Raw genomic sequence first — 16,351 nt, 5'->3', positions numbered from 1 at the left:
AATGCCGGACGCAATTATGGAGTCCATTGCATCTCCGTGGTATGTGTGTATTTCGATGGATTGATACGTGGACACTTCAGTTATGCTGGTTTAGTTCCCCCCTCAACATTAGTTCTTCAATACTTACCGCTTGAAGATTCGTTTCTCGACAGGTCTTGAAAGCAGTAAGGCCACAACGGTGAAGATGCAGCCCAGCTCGAAGCCAATGTCGTCATGACTCGCGAGAGGGCCTGTAAACCAAGTCTGGCTCATACCAAGCGCCACGCCAGCGCAGCCACACAAGAAGGAAAAGATGGCCGCGAAGCCGATCGGGAGCTTCTCGGGCTTGTTGCAATCGTCAACATGGTAGCCGTCGAATCCGCGTCGAAATACGAAGTGGTCGGTCAGCGCCACGGACGAGTAAATCGTGGCCCAGTACGCCCAGTACGCGATGAAGTTCATGAAGTTGTTGAGCACGGACCGAAGTGCGAGTACCCCTCAATGGCGATGATGGAGTACACGACTGCAGCGATGAGCGCCCAGATGAAACGAGGAACCAAGCGGGTCCAGCGTCCGATGACCTTGATGTTGAGCGTGAACGAGTACACGTTCGGGCAGTTGTTGGCGACAGTCGACAGCGCCATGATCACGAGACAAAAGCGACCGAAGTCTCCTAGGTGGGGAATGAGAACTGCACCGATCAAACCTCCAGCGCCCGAGTCGTTGTAGCCGTTCAGGTAAATGTTGTCGGTGGCATTGGGGTCGAGACCCGTGGCTGACATGACGATGACAGAGATCCACTAGGTGAAGACTGACGGGAAGATCAATCCCAGCCACGTCGCGAAGAAAATCTTGCGCTTGCTCTCCTTCGGAGGATGGTACACCGTGTAGTCCGCAGCCATGGTGCTCCAACTGATAGCTGTGCAGAAGACAACCGAGAAGAAGCTCAACACGCCAGAGACTTCAGCACTGCCGGATCCCATTGGAATGTGGACATATGCTCCCGAGTGGATGAACGTGCCCAGCAGGATCAAGTACACGATGAAGTTGGGGATCCACGAGTACCGCTCATAGTAGTGCACGACCTTGTATCCGAAGAGCGTGATGAGGAAGGTGCAGAAGGCGATGATGATGATCCCAGCCCAGGCGGGGACGTCGGTGTTGACCGCGTGGATGAGCTCCGCGCCGACAATCACGTTCACCGTCGCCCAGCCGAGCCCCGAAACACAGGCGATTGCGGACACGAGGCGGATGCCGTACGCGCCGAACCAGAACCGGCTGAGAACCATTTGACGCAGGCCAAACACGGGCCCAAAGCACGAGAAGAAGCACACGGGGAGGACGCCCAGCAGGTTGGCGAATAGGATGACCAGCATCGAGTCGACGACCCCCATTCCGTAGATGGCCTTGCCGAGAATGCCGACAGCGAAGTGGCCCATGACCATGTTCGGGGACAGCCACATCGTGCACACGTTGATCAGCGACGTGTCGTGGCGCTCGTCCTCCGGCACGCGCTCGATACTGCGCGGCTCCATGTAGTTCTTCTCGGCCCAGCGTTGCGCGCGCGCGTACCAGGTGTCGCCATTCTCGTACTCGACGGGGACGTCAGCATCGGTATCGAATTGGACGTACGAGTTGGCGGAGCTCTTCTCCAAGTCGAGTTCTTGGGCGTGGGGCATGGCGCTACGTCTCTTAGCTACGTTGACCCGGACGAGCTGAAGGAGACGAGCGGCAGCACAGGCAAGACGAGGAATGAAAGGCCAAGCTACAGGGCGACAGCTCCACGCATGCAGAAGCCGGCGATGCAGTGCTCCTGTACGCCTTCGATCCAGTCGCGGCCAATGAGCACACCTACCGGCGGTATGACGCGCTCCTCGTCCGATTGAAGTAAGGTCTCACTTGTTATCAGGTCGCCTCGATCTTGTGCGCTAGTCGCCGCTGAGGTGCCACGCTGCGACTTGCATGCAGCTTCAACATGACTCCATGCTGGGAGTCGGACAAGGTGGCATCGCGGTCTGGCCGACCAAGCAGTGGCAACACCCCTCTACACTACAGTATCAGCCCCATCCGTCTCCGACCTAATTGGTCAACACTACCGTGATGCACGCCGACGGCCTGCAAGCGCTTGTGCATATCCACCCAGCCACACTCACTCGCACTCACTCGGCAAAGTGCTCTGCGCTCGAGAGAACCATGGCACTCCCAGCAGAGCTCATTCAATCCGTGTTGACGCTCGCCACCGTAACTAAGTCACGTAAATAGTGGCAAGTGCATACGTATCCTCGTGCGTGACGGTCTCCGCTGAGGCCTCCCCAGTCTCTCATCCCCCCCAGCGCTGCCACCCGCATGAGCTCGTTCGTCAAGTCCAAGCTGCTGCCCAGCGGCCACTCGATCCCCGCCGTCGCGCTGGGCGTGTACCAAAGCGCCCCCGGCGCTGAGACGTACGACGCCGTGCTGGCCGCGCTGCGTCTCGGCTACCGACACATCGACACGGCCACCGTGTACCGCAACGAGGCGGACGTGGGCAAGGCCATCCGCGACTCGGGCGTGCCCCGCCAGGAGGTCTTCGTGACCAGCAAGATCGTGGCTCCGCGCGGCCGATGGAGCTACGACGAGGTGGTGGAGGGCGTGCGGCTCAGCAACCGCAAGCTCGGGCTCGAGTACATCGACCTGTACCTGCTGCACGCCCCCTTTGACGGCGCCACGCGCGCCGAGGCCTGGAGGGCCCTGGAAGACATGCAGACCGAGGGCGTCGTGCGCGACATCGGCGTGTCCAACTTTGGCGAGCTGCATCTGCAGAAGCTCGCCCAGACATGGCGCGTCAAGCCCGCCGTGAACCAGGTGGAGCTGCACCCGTGGCTCGCGCGCGCCGACACGGTCAAGTACTGCGAGGAGCAGGGGATCATCATGGAGGCGTACTCGCCCCTGGCCCGCGCCCAGAAGATGCACGACCGCACGCTCAAGCAGATTGCAAGCGAGGCGGGGGCGACGTCTGCGCAGGTGCTGATCGCCTGGAGCCTGGCCAAGGGCTTCGTGACGCTGCCCAAGTCGGTGACCGAGTCGAGGATCAAGAAGAACTTGGAGGCGGCCAAGCTGGAGCTCACGAGCGAACAGGTCGAGAAGTTGAATGGGTTGGACACGTACTTCGTGACTGCGTGGGACCCGATCAAGCAGCACGCAGTGTAAGCCGTGTTGTCGCGGCAGCCTGAAGTGAGGCTCAGATGAAAACGAATACATTCCGTGAACCGGAACGTACTTGGTTATCGTGTACGCTTGAGTCGGTGAACACGACGCTCCCGCAAGACGCCCGGTCCGTCTCGAACGTCAGTGGATCAACAACCCGCTACTATCCACCATCAAGCTCGGCTTCGAGCCGAAAACTTACGAGGAGAAGCGTCAAATTCTCGACAGTGGTTTAAGAATGACTCGTAGTGGCGGGTCTTTTGTTCGACTTCGTTACAATTGCTGGACAAGCTCGAGGTTGCTTTGGTCTTTTCATCATTGTTGTCATGATTCAAAAGACTAATTTCCAGGATGCCATAGTCTACTTATCCATTGATTCGATAAATAAAATAAAATGAAGTGAACAACTGTACTGCTTCTCTATGCGTATGCACAACGGCGCAGTTGCCAGTGCGGAGGGGGCGACGTTGCCGTCTGCATCTGCCTTCGAAGAGGAACCAACTCCATGTTCGTCCCCAGTCGGTGTGCCTGGATGAACGCCGTCGAGCCGGACCCCTCCTGCGAGCTGAAGACAACTTCACCGCCGAAGTACCGAGCGAACAATCGTGCCATTGGCATACCATAGCCGCCGCCACTGAAGTGTTCGTGGTACGTCGGGTAGTTGTCCGAGTCGATGGGCGGGCACAGAGGACTCGAGGTGTAGTCGTAGTGCCAGAGCTTGTTCCAGCGGCTGCGAGGCACACCTCCGCCCTCGTCGCTCACCTTGACGGTCAGGTCTTCGCTGCCCTGGCAGATCACGATCTCAACGGGAGGGAAGTCGTCGCCGGCGCTGTACTTGCTCACGTCCGGGTAGATCTTGACCCCTGCAACGTCTTGCACGGACGGGATGTAGAAGCCCAGCGACGGACTCTTCGGGTTCATCACGCGCTCGAAGCGGTTCACTTTGCCGCGGGGCTGGGGCTGCGAACGGGAGCGGTGGTGCTCCACGGTGGCGCGCATCGAGTTCTTGACGAGCTCAAACACCATGTGGTGCAGGTGCGACTCGACGTACATGAAGGGCATGTTGGCGCTGGGCGTAGCCCGGATCTGCACGGGCGGCGCCACGCCGCAGTACTGGATGCAGAGCCTCCGCGCGCGCTCGCACGCGTCACGCACGACCTGCTCTGCGTTGACGAGGTGGACGCGGCCGCCCGTGTGCTCCAGCGACTCGACGTGGTGTCCGATGATCATGCGGATGCCGATGCGGCCGAGGAAAAACTTGTCCAGGCGGGAGGAGATGTCCTCCTGCACGGTCTCGAGCTGCAGCGCGCTCTGGCCGAGGTCCGTTGCCTTGAGCTCCTGCAGGCCGTAGCAGATGAGCGGCACGAGGTTGGAGCCGCGCTCCTTGGCGTTGCGGATCTTCTCGGTGAACACGAGGTCCTCGGCGGCGTTGGTGGGCGACTTCATGCGGTTAATGCTCTGCAGCTCGTAGCGGTAGAAGTTGATGGCGTGGCGCACCGACGTGGTGTCGCTCAGGCCCACAGGCAGGTCGGACAGCTCCATGATGGCGCGCGCGTAGCGGGACTGGAGCTCCTTGTGCACGAACTTGGCCGACAGAACGTGCAGCTTCATGCTGCCGTCGGCGAAGGTGCGCATCTGCTGCAGGGACATGGGCGTGGGCTCCTTGTCGGCGATCTCGCGCACCTCGTCCATGGAGATGGCGCTGGCCTCGAAGTCCGGCCGGAAGGCGTCCATGTGCAGCCGCGCAGCGCCGTGGCGTGCGACGACGGTCTTGGCCACGGCGCAGAGCGCGCCCGTGAGCAGATGGGGGTTGGCACCGCACCGCACGAGTTCCATGCTGTGTTGTAGTGGTGGATTGAGAGCAAATTGAAATCTGCCAGCAACCGGAGGATAGGTCCCAGCGGCCGTTTAGCAAGCGGATACCTAGGCAAAGTTCAGCTTCTGCTTGGTCTCTGTGCGTTTCTATCCGACTATTATTGTCGCTTCAGAGCGCGCTGAATGTAGCATAATATCAGCTAAGGCGTGATTAGTCGGGGTATCCATTCTAATAGGTATTTATTAGTTTCTACGCCCACGAATGTGCATATCGTATATTAAAGGATATTTATTCGTTGCGATTTGGACAGGGATACGGTACGACTTATGCGACTCGGGGCCCCCGGGGCCACAAGAACACGCGCGTCACGCTCATGCAAAGCGTAGACCACCATGTCGTTTGACAAGGAGAATTTTCTGCGCGCCACTCTCGTCGTAACGGTGGATCTCGCCAACCTCAGCGCCTGGTGCGAGGATCCTGCGCTCAATTTAGCTGGTGGCCGTTTATTTGCTTGGACGACGTTGGGCTCGTTGGCAGAGCAGACGTTTGCCCGTATTTTAATTCCTGTGCAAGATCCACGCGGTCTTCGCTGCCGTCTCAGCGCTTATTAACGGGCCGGCTCGGCTTTGGCACTGCGGCTCGCTTGCTCATGGCCGAGACGCTCGGTCGTATGCGGTCAGCATGGGCTCGCAGCTTGACTGCCACTTTGGAGTCTATGTGGCCGGGATGCCCCTGCTCCGCGTCGATTGCTCAGTCACAGGGCCTCGATTACTGAAAGCAACGAAGCTGCGAGAGCGATCTTGAAGCCATCTCGCTTAGTATGCGTGCATCGAGCTGTCACCTGTTGCGCGACAACAGGTTTTTAGGTTTTTGGCCTCGATTCCTCAATGTCGTTCGTTCTTGCAAAATTGGTTCGGCGATGACGAGCAGCGTGAAATGAGAAATGAACTAGAGTGGCGGCGGCTGCTTGGAGAACACGCAGGACGCGTGTCTCTACGAGCACAACCAGGTACCGAGATTCAGCAAGCCCAAGCGAACGAATCCTCAGCCCGCGACGACTTCCGTTGGTGTGGCTTGCCACCCAGATTTGTCGTGTCCCTCGGCCCAGCTGGTGCATGGTACTTCGTCGACTTTGGCAGCAACAACAATCCATTGAATCAAAGACCGCGGCTAAGTTGAACGCAACGCGATATTGTCCAAGGGTGGAGTGATCAGCTTCTGACCAGTTTGAACGAGCGTCTTTGTCGGCTTGCAAAACAGCAAAGGCAAGCTCCGCTGGTGCAAGTTTGACCGATACAAAGCTCCCACAAATGCGTACAAACCGATAGTGGGCAAACGAGCTGGGCGGAGCTAGCATGAACCATATCCCCCAGGCCCGATATGATCCAGTAACACAGCGGTACACGACACAAGGTTGCCCGACGTTTCAAGAACTCGGAGTAATTTGTTTGGAAGCATGCAGCAGCACGTCGACCCAGTCATGGTTCAATGTAGCAACTAAAGCCAAGCGGTTGCAGCTCGCTGCGTGTAACATCAATTTGAGTAAGACTGTTAGCTTAGAGGGAAGCAAGCCAGCCAACACGGTATCAATTTTCCTGCCTTGATATTTTGGTTTTGAACTTGGAATGTATCTTCAATCCCCCTTCCTCATCGACTCTATCGTACACCACGTAGCTGTACTGGCTCCGACACGACCTCGCTCGGTGGGTTCTATCTCTACATGCACTACTGCATCGTGGAAATTTCGCGAGCCAAAGCAGTCGGGTTGAAGCTCAAGTACCAACGAAACGGGAGTCCGGGGTGCAGCTTGTAAACCAGGGCACCCGAAAAAATAATACTCATAAAAATACATTCGAATACTTAGTTCAATGATTTATTTTAGTCCCTCACTTAATTTTTGATTTGCACACATTTCGTACTTGAATTGCTCAAATGAAGCTCGCTGCAGCCACCAGTGTCCACCGAAGAGTCCACCACCAACCACTCGTCGATCTGTCACCACTTCACCACACCACTCGCAGCGGAGTCTCCATCAAAATCAAATTTGCTTTCTTCACCCGTCACCGCCCAAGCTCTTCGCCCCACGTGTCCACCATGGTCCTCACGAGCAGCCAAATCTGCTCCATGCTTTTCACTGATGTCGGCAACAGCTTCTACAAGTGAACATCGTGCGACAAACCGTACAAGAAGGTCAATGGCTACACGAACCTGCTGAACGACCTGCGGCACAACCACGATAAGTACGAGCAAGAGGCCCAGGAGGCTTCACGCCGCCAGAACCCGCTGCGCCTACACCTCGTCAGCATACCTATATCGCTGGTTCGAGTGGGTCATCGGGGACCGCCTCCCGTTTGCGTTCGTAGAGCGGCGGATCACGCGCCTCAACGCCTCCCTCTCTCTCTCGTACCCTCTCCAAGTACATCGTGCTGATTTTCGAGCTGCTAGAGCTGCGCGTCGCTCGCGAGCTCCTTGCATCGTTCGGCCTCGTTCTGGACGGGAGGATACGTGGTGGTCGTCACTACATCGCGATATTCGCGGTATTCGGCAGCGACAGTACCGGTATTACCGGTGACGGCGCTGATACCGAGTACTATGACGGTCGCGAGTGCTCATCGCGCCGCTTCCTGTTTTTAACATTCGCTCCAGTAGAGTTCGAGGAAGACACGGGTGCGCAGAGTCAGTACGACCTGATCGCCGACATGCAGTCTCGTTATAACAAGCCCTAGAGCGCGGTGAAGGTCATGGTGAGTGACAACTGCTCTGTGAACCAATGCATCGGCCGGAAGGAAGGGGCTATCCCCTTCATTGGATGTGCTAGCCACAGATTCAATTTGGTGGTGAAGGACTTCCTCAAGACCGAGGACGAGCTCATTGCGAAGGTGCACGCGCTGATGGCCAAGCTCCGAACGATCAAGGGCCGCGCTCTGCTTCGCCGCGTCTCCCATCTGTCGCCTCTGTTGAGGAACGACACCAGGTGGTCGAGCACGTACGAGATGGTGACGCGCTATGTGAAGCTCCAGCCACCATAATCAAGCTGGGCCATGACCTTCTGGTCAAGTACGAAGTACAGCCGCTTTTGCTGCGGCGCGCCGAGCACGAGCGAGTCAAGGCGTTGGAGAAGGACCTGGTGAAGTTCGAGGGCGTCACGAAAGAGCTACAGAGGTCTACGCTAACTTTATCTACTGTGCACCGTCTTTTCGACCAGGTCGTGAAGGAGTACCCTGCACTCAAGCACGACTGGTCACAACGGCTCCGATCGTCATCAACCCCGCATTTAGAACTGGGCCTCGTCAAGTCAGCGCGGAGAGTCGTTGATGGCCGCGGAACGGTCGGCGTGTGCCGAGTTTAGATCGACGACCCTTGAAAGGGCGCCAGCGCAGGAGGACGGCAACAGCTCTATCGTCAAGGCGGCATTCAAGAAGAGGAAGACACCGAGGCGCTCGCATTTCGTGGACGTCGCCTACGCGCCGCCGACGTCCAACGAATGCGAGCGCTTTTTTCGGCGGCGAAGCTGGTGCTCACAGACGTGCGGAAGAGTCTCTCCCCCACCATGCTCGAAATGCTGATGTGTCTGCAGTACAACCGCGACTTGTGGGACGTCAACACGGTGGAGCAGGTTCGTGCACGAATTGGCAGTAATTAATGGCAATACAGTCACACCTCTATAAATGACACCCAGTTCGGTCGGTCTAAGATGCTGTTTCAGTTAAAGAATTGAGCAGATAAAGAAATGTCTACACTTCTAATGGCTACATTTTCATATGTTAGGTGCACAAGGGCTTTCTTTACCTGGTACCCCTCCAGCATTTTCGTACTCTTGTTTTGTTTGGTCTTCACACAATCAGAACTCAACTAATAACGGTAGGCGCGGTATTGTCTGTTCCTACTCCTTCTTCTCATTGGTATTAGCAGAATCGCATCCCCTCAGGTTGTACGTGAGTTTCAATACAGTGAGGTTATAGGAATATTTGTTGTCCCGATATCCTGCCACCATGCCTGCAGTTTTATCTTTTGCTTGGTATCTACTGCATAGCCCCTAGTCGTCTCGACATCATAATATTTTAGTTTTTCGTAAAATATATATGTACGCTGCGCTGATTGTAAAATACTGTGGCTAACTTCTTTATGACAAGCTTGCAGTTTCTGCAAACTCTTTGTAGCATCCAAATACAATTTCTCTCTTCGCTCGATTTGTTATGGCGGGAGTAGTGGTAGCAATGACATACGTGGGAGGAGGCAGGCAAGTGATTGAGAAAAATATATGAGTTTGGATCTATTACTACGGCGTCCATTTAGCGCCAACAATGGCGACCATTTAGAGAATAAAGAGGTTTTTGATCAGTTATAGAACACCTATAGTGAAATCTATATAATCCCGTTTGCAGTCGAGGAATCCTAACCAGATAGGGAACACATGGTCAGTTAGAGGGGTTCATTTAAGGAGGTGTCACTGAAATGCAATGATTAATTTTGCCTGCAGTTTAGAAGGTTTAATCTATTGTGAAAACTGCTTTATTTGCCTATTTTGCTCGTAAATCGATTAATTAGACTCTGATTTAGCTCGATCGATTTGTAATTCGATCGCGTCCTGCGATGCATATGGATGAATATAGTGGTCTTTCCGACTGATAACTTATGGCTGATCTCCACCCGAATTACAGCCTATCATTTTGCCTGGTGTGGATATTTTATCCAATGCAATACGTTAGGGTTATATGAACGCGTTCCGACACTTTCCGACAAATATTTGTCGGAAGGCTGGCCTAAATATGTATATGTGTTTACAAAAGTCAAGTAGCAAACATATTTTTCAAATATTTTTGCCATTCTGACAAGTAGGATGTATCCTAAAGTAGGACGGGAGGTTTGAGTTCAAAAGGTTTGATTGGTCATCTGTCATCTCAAGATTCGGAACATGGCGACCAAGTGACCAAGTCCAGGCAAGGCACACGCGACGCAGGCGCGGCCAAGGGCACGATCGTGACCACGACGGCAAGCGGGGAAGTGGGGCTCTCGCGCAACGCCGTCGCCACCGCGCACGCGTTCGAGGACATTCGGCAGCATGACGTCTCAAGCACCCGTCGTGGGCTGGAGCATGCCGTGCCTTTGAGGCCGCGGCGCGCTTCGCGAAGGTGGTGCGCGTGCACGCGGCGAACAGCACCGTGGAGCTGCTGCACGAGGGAACTACATCGGCGAGAACTGCGCGACGGCGAGATGATCAAGAGCGAGTAGAGCTGAAGAAGGCTGCCTGGTGAGCGGATGCGCTGTGCACCAAGGGCAGCTCGGCCAGCAGGTCAGCTGCGGTGGCGGCCAACAACAAGGTCACCGACACAGCGTCCACGACTCCGCCTCCGTCGAGGGCTACTACTCCTGATGCTTCGGCAAGTCCTACTGCTCGTGCGGCTGTCATGCGTCCCAAGATCGTCGCCGTCAATTGCAAGGTGGTCCTCGTGACCGTGGACACGACCGGCAGCGAGACGACCAAGGCCAAGGGCAAGAAGGTGGGCGGGTGTGCGTGGTTACAGGACCGCACGTTGAGCAAGTTAAAAAAGCGGGGCGTCTGTCAGGCTACATGCAGCAAGTGGCCCACCAACGCCGGTGAAAGCGGCGGACCTGTGCTGGGTTTCCACATGCGCGTCACTGCCACGGATAAGATGCAGCCCAAGGCCCCCAGCAACACCGTCATGACCTCGCTGGTGGGCCCGCGTTCGAGGCTGGTGAATTCGAATGAGATGGACAGGAGTGGCAGGACGTTAGACTACGCGTGCTGCAACAACCGGCATGATTGCCGAGGTACAGCATCTTAGAAGGTGACGGACTGCACTAATATATGTAACCATTCTTAGACTCTTTGATTTCTTCTACTACACTTAGTATTATTATAGCTGCTTGTGCTTGTGTTCAACACCATCGCCATTTTCACCGCTGTTGTATTTTGGAGAGAACAACCTACATTTGGTTAATAATTTAGGTATGTGTCCTATTTGTCGGAATATGTAGGGATGTCGGAACGGCCGCGATATGTGAGTGGATGTGCAGATTAGACGATCGTTTTATGGGAGTCGATATAGCCGCGCTTGGAGCAGAACGCCCACCTTATACTGGGCAATCGAGCAGCCAAGCGATGGATCCAGATCACGATCGATTTCAGCCCTTATTTGTACTCTGATTAATTATGCAATCTAATAAGGGGTTGCTACAAATGGGCGTTTTAGCCGGTTCTCACAATAAGTATTGCATTCTCGGGTGCCCAATTGTAAACTTCAACTGCAACACGAATACATGCAACATGTTCAAGCGTGATTTTACTGCAGTGGCGTCGACGTCGACGGGTAATCTGGCGGGTATTCACGCCGAGAAGCCCTGCCATTTAACGTGAACCTGCTCGCGCTCGAAGTCTGGCTCTTCCCGACGTTATTGGATACGCGGACAGTACTTACCCATTCGAGCCAAGCTGTCCATCTCGAGATGGTTAATGTACTCCAGCGAAGAATTCAGTATTGGCGCGACGCACAAGGGGCAGACTCCCCCGAGAGTACTCTAGCCGAAGTTCGTCACTGCAGGTCCATGCTTGTCACGCCGATCACGACGTTGTGAAGCCATCGGCACCACCGGCAAAAGTTGCCGGCGTTGAAGTTAACTGTATGCAAAGACAAGCTGTATCCGGTATAAAACGAGAAACGCAAGTTCGATCGCGAGCGTGGTCGCCACGAGTATTCGCGAGCACCTGTGGGGCGCCGAGAGCTTCGCACACAGCCTCACTTCCCAAATCGCGCTCGAGCACGCAATCCGTACGCGTGAAGAAGGATTCCCAACAGTAATGGAGATCGTGCGACGCGGGGCCACCCCGCAGAACCTGTTGCGCGTGCTGGTCCTGGTCGCCAAGACCGCCAGCGCACACCACTGCGGCGTCGCGCTGCACGCACACGCCGTGAGCCACAAGCTCGAGGAGGCCGCCATCACAATGGACCAAGTGCGCGAGATTGCCGCCACCGAGCCGCGGCCTCTGTCGCTGCGCCAGATGCGGACGTTCGCGGACGCTGGCGCCAAAGTGCGCCTCATGTCGGCCCAGTTCCTACACCAGGAGCTGCAGTCCCGATTCGCTCGGTGAGTCGGTCGCCGGAGTAGTGCAACGTAGAGTAAACGAGGAAGATACAGATGTAGAGAGTCTCATGAGCTTCCTATGGCCTTGTTCAGAGCGATCATGGAGCTGTCGGACCTGCCGTTAGGACTGAGCAACACGGCAGCCGTTCAGCAGGCCATCGGCGTCTACCGCCAGGAGCTGCACTGGATCAACACGACAAAGCCCCCTACCACCATTGTAAGGCGGCCTTGCGGAGCAGCTGTGCCCATATCGAGATCGATAGCCTAACTGCGGCAACTGTGCTTGCTGTGAACAGAGCGAGGATCGCCAGTTCACAGAGAACCTGCGCCAGGCCAAACTGCGGGGCTCCAACCTCGTGCCGCTCATCTGCTACGCGCTGCAGCAGCTCAAGGCCAAGGACCTCGACTTCGGGGCTCTGCAACTCGAGAGCGTCCAGGAAGACATCACGGATCGACTGGACAAGTTCTTCATGGGCCGCATCGGCATCCGGATGCTTGTCGGACACTATGTCGAGTCCCTGGAGCAGCCTGGCGGCCGCGTCCACCGTGTCAATGTCGAGCAGATCGTCCGCGAGGTCTGCGACCGTGCGCAGAGGCTGTGTGTTGAGTACTGCGGCGAGGCCCCGCGCGTTGAGATCCACGTGACGCCTAGCGCCGACATGCCCTTCATGTACGTCAAGTCGCACCTGCACCACATGGTGTTCGAGCTCGTCAAGAACTCGATGCGCGCGACCGTGGAGCACCACCGCTCTCGAGCGAAGCCAAGCCGCAAACAGGTGAAGGGTGTTGTCGAGCGCGTGATGAACCCCAAGAGTCCGTCACTGGGCTTCTTCCTCCCAGCCGTGCAAGACGTTGCCGGGGTCAAGATCTTCAGAGACGCCTGCGAACTGCCCGCGGACGGGGAATTGCCACCAGTGAAGGTTGTCATCTGCCAGGGCAAGGAGGACCTGACGGTGAGGGTGACCGACCAGGGCGGAGGCATCCCGCGCAGCCGCTGGAACAAGCTCTGGCACTACGACTACACCACGAGCGCGCTGTATCCGCCGGTCGACCCGGAGAAGTACCCGACGTATCGCGAGCAGTTCAGCGGGGGCGGCTACGGGCTGCCGATGGCGAGGCTGTTCGCGCGCTACTTTGGCGGCGACATCGCGCTGAGCTCGCAGGAAGGAGTGGGGACGACGGGCTTCATCCACGCGCACCGCCTGGGGACCAACACGGAGTCGGTCGTCCCGCTCCGGCGCCGAATGCAGGCCGTGGCCGACTGGGAGGCCGACCGTCTTGCTGCGTAAGGTGTCTTGAGGCTCGGAAGCTATGAGAGCCCATGTTGTATTGTAGTCTAGGGATCCATGTACAATGCGTAGCAACTCGAACAAGTTAATACAAGCAGCGAGCGAGTCGGTTGATTGCTATGGCTTCGGATCGCCGAGCAAGCGATCGTCGCGTGCTGTGCCGACCACCGGAAGGCAACTTCCACGTTGAAGATAAGCCGCGCCCCATGACGACGTCGACGGGCGCGGGGCTCTCGGCAACTACGACACCGGCATGTAGTGTGCAGTGCATGCTGCCCTCTCGACGGCAATGCGCTGGCCCGGAGCTTGGTCTCTCAGACCAGAGCCTGGAGGCTGGGCGCTTGCGTTTCGGCGGTCGATGCCCGCGTGTCTACTAGGCCAAGACGACCAATCTCGGCAGCAGCGTCGGTGCCAAAGCCGTTGAGGGCCCCAATTGCCCTGGCCAAGCCTGAATGGAGGCAGCACCTGTAGCAACGAGAACCCATGCTGTGCTGTGCTGTACAGTAAGTAAACCCGCGTGTCGGCCCAAAATGGTCGTCCATTGAGCATGTTCTTGTGGCTTTTCCACCAATGAGGCCCCTGTTTTTTAGCTTGTTATATTATTCCCCCTTGGAGGAATTGCCCCGTGGGGCGCTTACCGATAAGAACGCTCCTGTGGTCGATCCCGCGCCCACGTTCTTTGTGGCTGATTTCCCGATGTGGAAGATGCCACAACTGAACCTCGTTGTGGCATCTTCCACATCGGCAGTTTTAACGCCACCGACAAAACGGAATCCCCCATGGACCTGCTTCGGTGCCGCGGCGGCAGCTCCGCGCGTCTCCAGGCGGCGGCGCTGGGCCGCGCGCGCCACGCCCAAAGTGCCCGCTGCATCCAGATCCACCGCTTCGCCCCCGAGCTGTGCGTACTGTGCTGCACCCCCCCCCACACACACACAGCAGTCCATTTTCTGACCTATTTCGGTGGTAACCCCCTCTGCAGGCACGAGACGCCCATTCCCATGGACCAAGTGCGCGAGATCGCCGACATGGAGCCCACGCCGCTGTCGCTGCAGCAGATGCGCACGTTCGCGGACGGCGGCGCCAAGCTGCGTATCGTCTCAGCCAAGTTCCTGCACAAGGAGCTGCAGTCGCGGTTCGCGCGGTGCGTCCCGACCCTGCTGCTGCTGCACCCGGCTACGAGGTGATGCTAACTCGAGAGTGCTTGCTGTTGTTTCTATGCAGTGCCATTGTGGAGCTGTCGGAGTTGCCGCTGGGGCTAAGCGACACGACGTCCATCCGCGATGCCATCGACGTGTACAGACGTGAGCTGAACTGGATCAACACGACCAAGCCACCGAGCACCATTGTAAGGAGTCGTTTACTACTGTAGTAGAGGAGGGCGTTAAGATTTCTAACTGGGGTGCGCTTTTGCCGTGAGCAGGCGGAGGACCGGCAGTTCACGGAGACGCTGCGCCAAGCCAAAGCGAGGGGCTCCAACCTCGTGCCGCTCATTTGCTACGGACTGCAGCAGCTCAAGGCCACGGACCTCGGACACAGCGCGCTGCAAATGCAGAGTGCGCAGGAAGATATCAAGGACCGGCTGAACAAGTTCTTCCTGGGTCGCATCGGGATCCGCATGCTCATTGGCCAGCATGTCGAGTCGCTCGAGAGCCCCGGAGGACGGGTGCACCTTGTGAACGTCGAGGAGATCGTGCGCGAGGCGTGCGACCGTGCCACGCAACTGTGCGTCCAGTACTGCGGCGAAGCACCGCCGGTCGAGATCCACGCAACAGCGAGTGCCAGTACGCCGCTGATGTATGTGCGCTCGCACTTACATCACATGGTACGATACAATAGCCCACCGCGGCCGCTCCGATGACTGGGCCTCTCGTCTAACCAGCTTGCGGTGACCCGTTGTTTATAGGTCTTCGAACTTGTGAAGAACGCGATGCGTGCAACCGTGGAGCACCACAAGAAACTGACGCATAAAGCGCCTGGTGCGGTGAACCATTTCAAGCAAGTGATGAACCCGGACAGCCCGTCTTTGGGGTTCTTCCTTCCATCGGTGCGTGCTGCTACACATTTTCGTTGGCTACAACCATGTCACTCGTGTGATGGATACTCATGTTCTCTGTGTTGGTGAACGTTGTAGGTGAACGATGTATCTGGCGTTAAGATCTTCCCTGACGTCAGCAAGTACAAGCTTGAAAAGGGACTCCCACCTGTAGAGATCGTGATCTGCGTGGGGAGTGAAGACCTGACTATCAAAGTGAGCGATGAAGGCGGCGGTGTACCTCGCAGCCGCTGGAATAAGCTGTGGCACTATGACTACACCACAAGTCGACCATGCCCGCCCATCGACTCGAATAACTACCACAGCTACAGGCAACACTTCAGCGGAGGTGGCTATGGGCTGCCCATGGCAAGGCTATTTGCTCGTTACTTCGGGGGCGAGGTCACGTTCAGCTCGCTCGAGGGCTCCGGGTCGACCGGGTTCATCCAGGCGCACCGCCTGGGAACCAACATGGAAGTCATCCCTGGTCACGCATCGTTTAACCTTCCACCGCTCCACTCGTAACCTAGAGACATAGCATGTTGAATACCAAGATAGTGATTATGATTGAAGTTTTGTGTTGTTCCCTGGCATTGAGCCCACGCGAGTGTTCGCATCAAGAGCAAGAACTGAGTCGCATCATTGGCACCAAGAATCCTACTGCCGTATGGACGTAGCTTAGGGCCGTCCTTCAGTTCCCGGTCCCAAGTCCCGGGACGAAATAGATGGATTTGATTGGCTTTCAGAAAGCGGGCTAGGTTTATTTCCGAGCTCGTTTTGTCCCGGTCCCGCATCATTTTCGCGTGGTCGGGACGTGGGACTTTCGCCCTAGCTACTGCAAGTACTTCATTTCTTCACTAATGCGCGCCAAGTGTGCACCACTTTGTTACGTTTCGAAAGGGCTATCTGACCATGTTCTTCTTTCACCGTAGTTCGCGGTAGTTCCCG

At 56.6% G+C, this 16,351-nt stretch overlaps 8 protein-coding genes across 8 annotated transcripts; 6 read left to right on the top strand and 2 right to left on the bottom strand.

The window, feature by feature from the left end:
• Positions 1–123: 123 nt before the first annotated feature.
• Positions 124–1,658, bottom strand: PHYSODRAFT_314484 (hypothetical protein; the record flags this gene model as incomplete). Its single annotated transcript, XM_009527659.1, has 3 exons — positions 124–230; positions 461–754; positions 893–1,658. The coding sequence occupies 3 exons, from the start codon at positions 1,656–1,658 to the stop codon at positions 124–126; spliced, it is 1,167 nt and encodes a 388-aa protein (XP_009525954.1).
• A 667-nt stretch (positions 1,659–2,325) lies between these two features.
• Positions 2,326–3,165, top strand: PHYSODRAFT_330943 (hypothetical protein; the record flags this gene model as incomplete). The annotated part of the gene is made up of 1 exon (XM_009527658.1): positions 2,326–3,165. The coding sequence occupies one exon, from the start codon at positions 2,326–2,328 to the stop codon at positions 3,163–3,165; it is 840 nt and encodes a 279-aa protein (XP_009525953.1).
• A 417-nt stretch (positions 3,166–3,582) lies between these two features.
• On the bottom strand, positions 3,583–4,896 carry PHYSODRAFT_501168 (hypothetical protein; the record flags this gene model as incomplete). The annotated part of the gene is made up of 1 exon (XM_009527657.1): positions 3,583–4,896. One exon carries the CDS (start codon positions 4,894–4,896, stop codon positions 3,583–3,585), a length of 1,314 nt encoding a protein of 437 aa, XP_009525952.1.
• Positions 4,897–7,952: 3,056 nt separating this feature from the next.
• PHYSODRAFT_462799 (hypothetical protein) lies at positions 7,953–8,177 on the top strand (the record flags this gene model as incomplete). Its single annotated transcript, XM_009527656.1, has 1 exon — positions 7,953–8,177. A coding segment is annotated over one exon (225 nt), but the record flags the coding sequence as incomplete, so codon positions are not given.
• A 285-nt stretch (positions 8,178–8,462) lies between these two features.
• PHYSODRAFT_499519 (hypothetical protein) lies at positions 8,463–8,621 on the top strand (the record flags this gene model as incomplete). The annotated part of the gene is made up of 1 exon (XM_009527655.1): positions 8,463–8,621. The coding sequence occupies one exon, from the start codon at positions 8,463–8,465 to the stop codon at positions 8,619–8,621; it is 159 nt and encodes a 52-aa protein (XP_009525950.1).
• Positions 8,622–10,137: 1,516 nt separating this feature from the next.
• On the top strand, positions 10,138–10,785 carry PHYSODRAFT_259098 (hypothetical protein; the record flags this gene model as incomplete). Its single annotated transcript, XM_009527654.1, has 3 exons — positions 10,138–10,229; positions 10,260–10,487; positions 10,557–10,785. Coding segments are annotated over 3 exons (549 nt in total), but the record flags the coding sequence as incomplete, so codon positions are not given.
• A 1,013-nt stretch (positions 10,786–11,798) lies between these two features.
• Positions 11,799–13,371, top strand: PHYSODRAFT_300151 (hypothetical protein; the record flags this gene model as incomplete). The annotated part of the gene is made up of 3 exons (XM_009527653.1): positions 11,799–12,085; positions 12,176–12,299; positions 12,379–13,371. The coding sequence occupies 3 exons, from the start codon at positions 11,799–11,801 to the stop codon at positions 13,369–13,371; spliced, it is 1,404 nt and encodes a 467-aa protein (XP_009525948.1).
• A 452-nt stretch (positions 13,372–13,823) lies between these two features.
• On the top strand, positions 13,824–15,928 carry PHYSODRAFT_314481 (hypothetical protein; the record flags this gene model as incomplete). The annotated part of the gene is made up of 6 exons (XM_009527652.1): positions 13,824–13,874; positions 14,196–14,512; positions 14,593–14,716; positions 14,792–15,193; positions 15,275–15,415; positions 15,503–15,928. The coding sequence occupies 6 exons, from the start codon at positions 13,824–13,826 to the stop codon at positions 15,926–15,928; spliced, it is 1,461 nt and encodes a 486-aa protein (XP_009525947.1).
• Positions 15,929–16,351: the final 423 nt, after the last annotated feature.

This window comes from Phytophthora sojae (assembly GCF_000149755.1).
Source record: "Phytophthora sojae unplaced genomic scaffold PHYSOscaffold_4, whole genome shotgun sequence".
NCBI lineage: Eukaryota > Oomycota > Peronosporomycetes > Peronosporales > Peronosporaceae > Phytophthora > Phytophthora sojae.
Note: the sequence above shows the minus strand (reverse complement) of the source record. Positions and strands in the feature narration are given on the sequence as shown.